The following is a 6,516-nucleotide window of genomic DNA, read 5'->3' as shown; positions in this document are numbered from 1 at the left end:
CTCCTAAAAATGCTTTCCACCCATGACATGTTTCTAGTGCTTTGGAGCAACTTCCCCAACAAGATGCTTCACACTTCTGTTTGCTTGGTCTTTAATATAGGACTCAGTTTCTTGTCAATTCTATCTCATCGCTCATAAACGTTTAGTCTTTCCACAGTTCCTCAGTGTAAGTCTCCCTGTCTAGTTTGTAAGGTTTTGAGTTAAGTTCTTCATATTTCTTCTGCTGATATTTCTTTATGTCATGCTTGACTATTATACTACACTACCGTATGGACCCATCACAAGCAATGTCCTGTGACCTCTCCGGTATGGCTACCATCAGTGGCAGGATACACACTTTTTTAAGTGGGCTCCTAGACCTGACTGATGTCCCCAAGAATTGGCCTGAAATTGTTGTAGACTATTTTAGAACAGGATATGTAGATGACATTTTTTTTTTTGCATTTTTTCGGTTTACACCAAGACCGGTAGGACAGATGTTAATGCCGTGTGCAAATCATTAACAGCTTCTGAGCTGATGCTATGATGGTTCTTTTCACATCTTGGTTCCTCAGACTATATATGATGGGGTTCAGCATTGGAGTCACTGCGGTGTAGAAGAGTGACGCCACCTTCTCCTGGGTGCTAAAGACATGGGAAGGAGGATGCAGGTAGGTGAAAAATATGGTTCCATAGAAGATAGAGATGCAGATGAGATGTGATGAGCAGGTGCTGAAGGCTTTCTTCCTGCTGTCTGCTGATTTCATGCGTGAAATTGAGAATGTAATTAGGAGATATGACAGTAGGATAGCCATCAATGGACCCATGGCCATAGCACTGACAATGTAGATAGTCACCATATTACATGTTGAGGTATCTGAGCAGGAAAGTTTGACGACCAGAGGAGCATCACAGTAGAAATGATCGATGAAGTTGGGCCCACAGAATCGAAGAGTAAAAGCGCAACTGGTTTGAACTGAGGACTGTATAAAGCCAATAGAGAAGGAAAGTAAAACAAGGCACAGACATTTCTTCTTAGTCATTATGGAGACGTAATGAAGAGGGTGACAGATGGCAACATAGCGGTCATAGGACATGTTGGAGAGAAGAAGGGAGTCTATGGAAGCCAGAGCGGCATAGAAGAAGAACTGAAGAGCACAACCTTCAAAAGAAATGGTCTTCTTCAAGGACATAAGGTCTGAAAGCATCTTAGGAGTTATCGTTGAGGAATAGAAGATGTCCACCAGAGAGAGGTAACTCAGGAAGTAATACATGGGGGTCTGAAGATTAGAGGATCTACGAACAATAACAACTAGACCAAGGTTCGCGAAAATGGTGACGAGGTAGATGACAGTGAATAGTGTGAAGAGGAAGTTTTCTAGTATCTCATCATCAGTCAATCCAGAGAATATAAATATGGCCACTTGTGTCTTGTTGGAGACGTCTGTGGTGACATAAGCAAAGAAATATACAAAATATAACTAGTGGTCAGAACTTAAAGTCTATAAATTTAGAAGCCTAAAATTTGTAAAAACATTTCCTGAAGTCTTAAAAGCAGTTGTTTAGGATCACACTCACAGAACGTCTCTTGGGTTTATTCCCACAGTAGACTCTATGAGATTTCTCATCAACCCTTAATATTTTTTGTTTCAAACCCCTCAAATTTGGACTAAAGAAAAAAAACAAAAAAAAACCAGCCTTTTTGTGATGACTATTAAAGTTAAATTGAAAAAACAAAAAGAGTTCTCGAGAGGGATGGTCCTGTCGAAGGAGACCAATATGAAAAGAACTTGATCAACAGGTGGTCTTCTAAAAAAAGTGGTTATCTGGTTATCAGTGTCATAGGCTAATTCTTTGCTGGACACCATATACAACAAACACCATAAATTCCAATGGTAGACATCTTCTGACGCTTTTTATGAAGCAGGTTACTTGCAGCTACACCTTTTCTTAGTGTTATCCCACCTATAACCTGTTACACGTTACTCATAGTCTGACCTTTACATGTTCTACAATGAACAAATCGATGTGAAAAAATCTCTCTCTTCTTGGGTCTAAGATCCTTTAGTTCAACACTGGGCACCTTGTGTTTTCCATTTGGTTCCATAACAATTTTTTGTTGTACTACATCTTGTCTATTAATTTCTTGAGACTCCTCTCCACTATTCTCAGAGGGTTTAAGGACTTGAATGTCATGATGTTGTGACTGTTACCTAGATCTATTCAGTGATGGCTGCTTGTGTTGACCGTACCAGGAATCTCAGCACTTCTGTGGGTGGGCGCCCAAGAAGGATCCGGTGCCGAAACTTCTAGAAGATAAACAATGCCCTCCAGTAGGAGAATAAATGAGGATTTATTGGGTGACTTACCTGATCCTTTAAGGAATTTGGTTGCACAAATCATGGTGCAGCTGCTCAGTCTTGACACTTGTCTTCTATACTTGCTCCATATACCTGTCTGCCCCGACCTTCTCTGCGGCTCTGCTCTTTTACTTCATCTTTCCTATTTTTCTTCTTTTTCTTTGTGGCTCCATTTTTTTATTTTCTTCTCATTGAAATTACCTACTTAATTTGTTTTACTTCATTTGTTCCCTTTTATTTCTATGTCCCCTGACATTTATTGAATTATTTGACCCCTACTCTTTTCTGTACATAGAGCTCTGGCGAAAATTAAGAGGCAACTTCCAAATTGTCAGTTTTTCTGATTTTCCTCTTTCTATTTGTGAGTAAAATGTAAATTGATCTTTATTCTATAATCTAATCTATAATTTCCAAGCAATAAATTCTGTATTTATTTTCTGACAATGAGAAATGGTGATAATAACAGAACAATGCATTGTATTCACACCTCAAATAATGCAAAGAAAACAAGTCCATCATCATTTACACACAACAATACTCAACAATGTTTTATCTCAGGAAGATTCAGAAATCAATATTCGGTGGAATAACCATGATTATTAATCCCAGCTTTCCTGCGTCTTGGCCGCTTTCCACCAGTCTGTCACACTGCTTTTGGGTGACCTTATGCCACTCCTGGTGCAATAATTTAATTTGTTCATTGTTTGATGGCTTGTCACTATCCGTCTTCCTCTTGATTACATTCCAGAGGTTTTCAATGGGGTTCAGGTCTGGAGATTGGGCTGACCATGACAGGGTTTTGATATGGTGGTCCTTCATTCGCACATTGATTGATTTAGCTGTGTGGCATGGCGCATTGTCCTGCTGGAAAAACCAGTCCTCAGAGTTGGGGAACATTGCCTGAGCAGAAGGAAGCAACTGTTTTTCCAGGATAACCTTGTATGCAGCTTGATGATTCATACGTCTTTCGCAAAGATTAACCTGCCCAATTCCAGCCTTGCTGAAGCGTCCCCAGATCATCACCGATCCTTCACCAAATTTCACACTGGGTGCAAGACTCTGTGGCTTGTCACCTCTCCAGGTCTCCATCTAACCATTAGACGACCAGGTGTTGGTCAAAGCTGAAAATTAGGTAAAGAAAATTCAACAAACATCTTTGCACGGCATTTTTTGTTATTTTGACCATTTTCCATTTTCAGGAAATAAATACAACATTTTTTGTTTGGAAATTCGGAGACAACGTCAGTAGTTTATAGAATAAAAGAACAATTTACATTTTACTCAAAAATATACCTATAAAGAGAAAAATCAGAAAAACTGAAAATTTGGAAGTGGTCTCTTAATTTTTGCCAGAGCTGTATGTATATATTGCCGTGAACTGATGAAGGTCTAATTTTAGAGCAAAAACGTTTTCACGTGCTGGATTGCGGTCATTTTACCAAAGAAACACTCATTTATTCACCTAGAGGAGGGCCTCGTTTGCTTCTTATGACAGGCACAAACATATTCACTCTGTGGGTTGCAGTGGTCAATAAATAGATGTAATGGCCTATATTATTGGGAGGCGCAGGTGGTCTCCGATCAGGGAAACTGCTGTAGTTGGGCCCTTTTATGCCATCCATCCAGACAGAAGGGAGCTCTGCTGCTGTAATCAGCTCCCGTCTTTGGTAAATAGGACCGCACCACACCCTATATAAACCTCCAGAATAGAGTTGCCAGTTACTTGTTTAGTCCACTTACTCTGGTGGTCTCCATGAGTTGCAGTCATGCTGTTCTTCACCCGTCGTTTGACCCTGATTACTTCTCTCCACGATCCCTTCCTAATCTGTCCTCAGTTTGTCTGATGTTGTATATGACGGACCTTAGTTACTGCTCTGACTATAGTATGGCTTTCTAAGTCTTCCTCTTGGTCTGCCCCTTCTGTTACCGGCCTGACTAATCTTACTACTCTTGCATCTGGCTCACTCCTATGACCAGCATCTACTCCGTAGATACAACCCAGGGGGTCCCATTGTAAGTCCTGATCCCTGTATAGTGGTTTAAGATGAAATCTAGGATTCCTCTGGGTTCTTTCAGTTAGAGTAGTCCGCACCATTTCTGTCAGAGGCCTTTTCTGAGCTGATAGCCTCAGACAACTTTACTGTGACTTCAAGCTCCTAAAGGCTACTTTACACACTGCGATATCGGTCCCGATATCGCTAGTGTGGGTACCCGCCCCCATCTGTTGCGCGACACGGGCAAATCGCTGCCCGTGCCGCACAACATCGCCCACAGTCGTCACACATACTTACCTGTCCGGCGACGTCGCTGTGACCAGCGAACCACCTCCTTTCTAAGGGGGTGGTCCGTGCGGCGTCACAGTGACGTCACTGAAACGTCACTGAACCGCCGCCCAATAGCAGCGGAGGGGCGGAGATGAGCGGGACGTAACATCCCGCCCACCTCCTTCCTTCCGCATAGCGGCCGGGAGGCAGGTAAGGGGAGCTTTCTCGTTCCTGCGGCGTCACACGCAGCGATGTGTGCTGCCGCAGGAACGAGGAACAACCTCGTTACTGCTGCAGTAACGAGATTTGAGAATGGACCCCCGTGTCGCCGATTAGCAATTTTGCACGTTTTTGCAACGATGCAAAATCGCTTATCGATGTCACACGCAACGGCATCGCTAATGCGGCCGGATGTGCGTCACGAATTCCGTGACCCCAACGACTCCGCATTAGTGATGTCGTAGCGTGTAAAGCCCGCTTAAGCCTCAGGGGAAACATCAGCCCCAGAAGCGCCACCTACCAGGAGCCATCCATAACAATGGTGATATGTATCTGATAACGGTGCCATTGGGCTTCATAGGGCACTGGGGCTTGAGTGGAAATGCTACTCCTGCTCCACCTAAAGCTCCACACATGGGGAAGATGTTCCTGCAGATATAACAGAATGGGGAATCTTTGCCCTTACCTTCAGTGTTATGTGCGTTTTTGATGTATTTTTTCATGCTCACGTTCACGACTCCCGGATTCAGAACTTATTCCCTGAATTATGAATACAACATATATAGTCTTCATAGGATGCCCTGCAGGGTCCAAGGTTCAAGCCACATTTCATGAATTCTTCTTTACATGTGAATTAGGAGATAAAATGATTATAATTCAGCAGTGATATTTCAAAACCTAAAAATGTGTAATAAATGCCTGATATCTGTGACAGCATATGACTGCGGCACAGAGAGATGACTCCGGAGCTCCTTATATTCCTCCCCGAGACCCCAGAGACTCGTTCTGCGCTGAGCTCCCAGAGCTGATTATTGAGGCTCGGACTCAGCACCGTGCGCCTCCGTGTCTTCAGGGAGTTCATCATATCTGACTCATTTATCACACATGACACCAGAAACCTTCTCCCGATGTAGCTTCATGTGAGAAATGTCAGTGTAAAAGCTCATCCAACTCTGAACCTTAACATTCAGTTTTGACCCCAAATAACTTTTGTTAACTGCATATATTAAAAACTGATAACTAGTGATGGACAAGTTTGTTCTTCACTGCTCGGTACTCAATCAAGCATCGGGGTGCTCAAGACGCTAAATACTTGATCGAGTATCCTGGTATATGCTCTAGCTCCTGCGCCACATGTTTTATGGCTGATTTAAAGCCACTAAATGTCCTGGGATTGCCTGCCAATCATTGTAATGCCAAAGCCATCTTGGCCATATTGGCCATGGGCATTACTGTGATTGGCTGACCGCATCACCTTATGGGGCCTATGTAAAACCTGTGGATGCCATGCTCGGCACACTGTACCTGGAAATAGTGTAGGGAGAGCTGCTGGAGAAGGGACAGTGTGTTACAACATGACAGTACCTGCTGGAGAAGGAACAGTGTGTTACAGCATGACAGTACCTGCTGGAGAAGGGACAGTGTGTTACAGCATGACAGTACCTGCTGGAGAAGGAACAGTGTGTTACAGCATGACAGTACCTGCTGGAGAAGGGACAGTGTATTACAGCATGACAGTACCTGCTGGAGAAGGGAGAGTGTATTATAGCATGACAGTACCTGCTGGAGAAGGGACAGTGTGTTACAGCATGACAGTACCTGCTGGAGAAGGGACAGTGTGTTACAGCATGACAGTACCTGCTGGAGAAGGGAGAGTGTGTTACAGCATGACAGTACCTGCTGGAGAAGGGAGA

The 6,516-nt window shown here is 43.3% G+C and overlaps 1 protein-coding gene across 1 annotated transcript; it reads right to left on the bottom strand.

Annotated features, from left to right (window-relative positions):
* Positions 1-479: 479 nt before the first annotated feature.
* LOC142303043 (olfactory receptor 5J3-like) lies at positions 480-2,382 on the bottom strand. The gene is made up of 2 exons (XM_075344141.1): positions 2,349-2,382; positions 480-1,423 (listed from the first exon to the last, which is right to left on the bottom strand). The coding sequence occupies exons 1-2, from the start codon at positions 2,380-2,382 to the stop codon at positions 480-482; spliced, it is 978 nt and encodes a 325-aa protein (XP_075200256.1).
* Between the last annotated feature and the right edge of the window lie 4,134 nt (positions 2,383-6,516).

Source organism: Anomaloglossus baeobatrachus, chromosome 4, assembly GCF_048569485.1.
Source record: "Anomaloglossus baeobatrachus isolate aAnoBae1 chromosome 4, aAnoBae1.hap1, whole genome shotgun sequence".
In the NCBI taxonomy this organism is placed as follows: domain Eukaryota; kingdom Metazoa; phylum Chordata; class Amphibia; order Anura; family Aromobatidae; genus Anomaloglossus; species Anomaloglossus baeobatrachus.
Note: the sequence above shows the minus strand (reverse complement) of the source record. Positions and strands in the feature narration are given on the sequence as shown.

Coding starts and splice junctions, on each gene's coding strand:
- LOC142303043 (XM_075344141.1), bottom strand. CDS start 2,382: ATGATTTGTGCAACCAAATTCCTTAAAGGATCAG. Junction 1,424..2,348: donor CAAATTCCTTAAAGGATCAG/GTAAGTCACCCA, acceptor ATGTCACCACAG/ACGTCTCCAACAAGACACAA.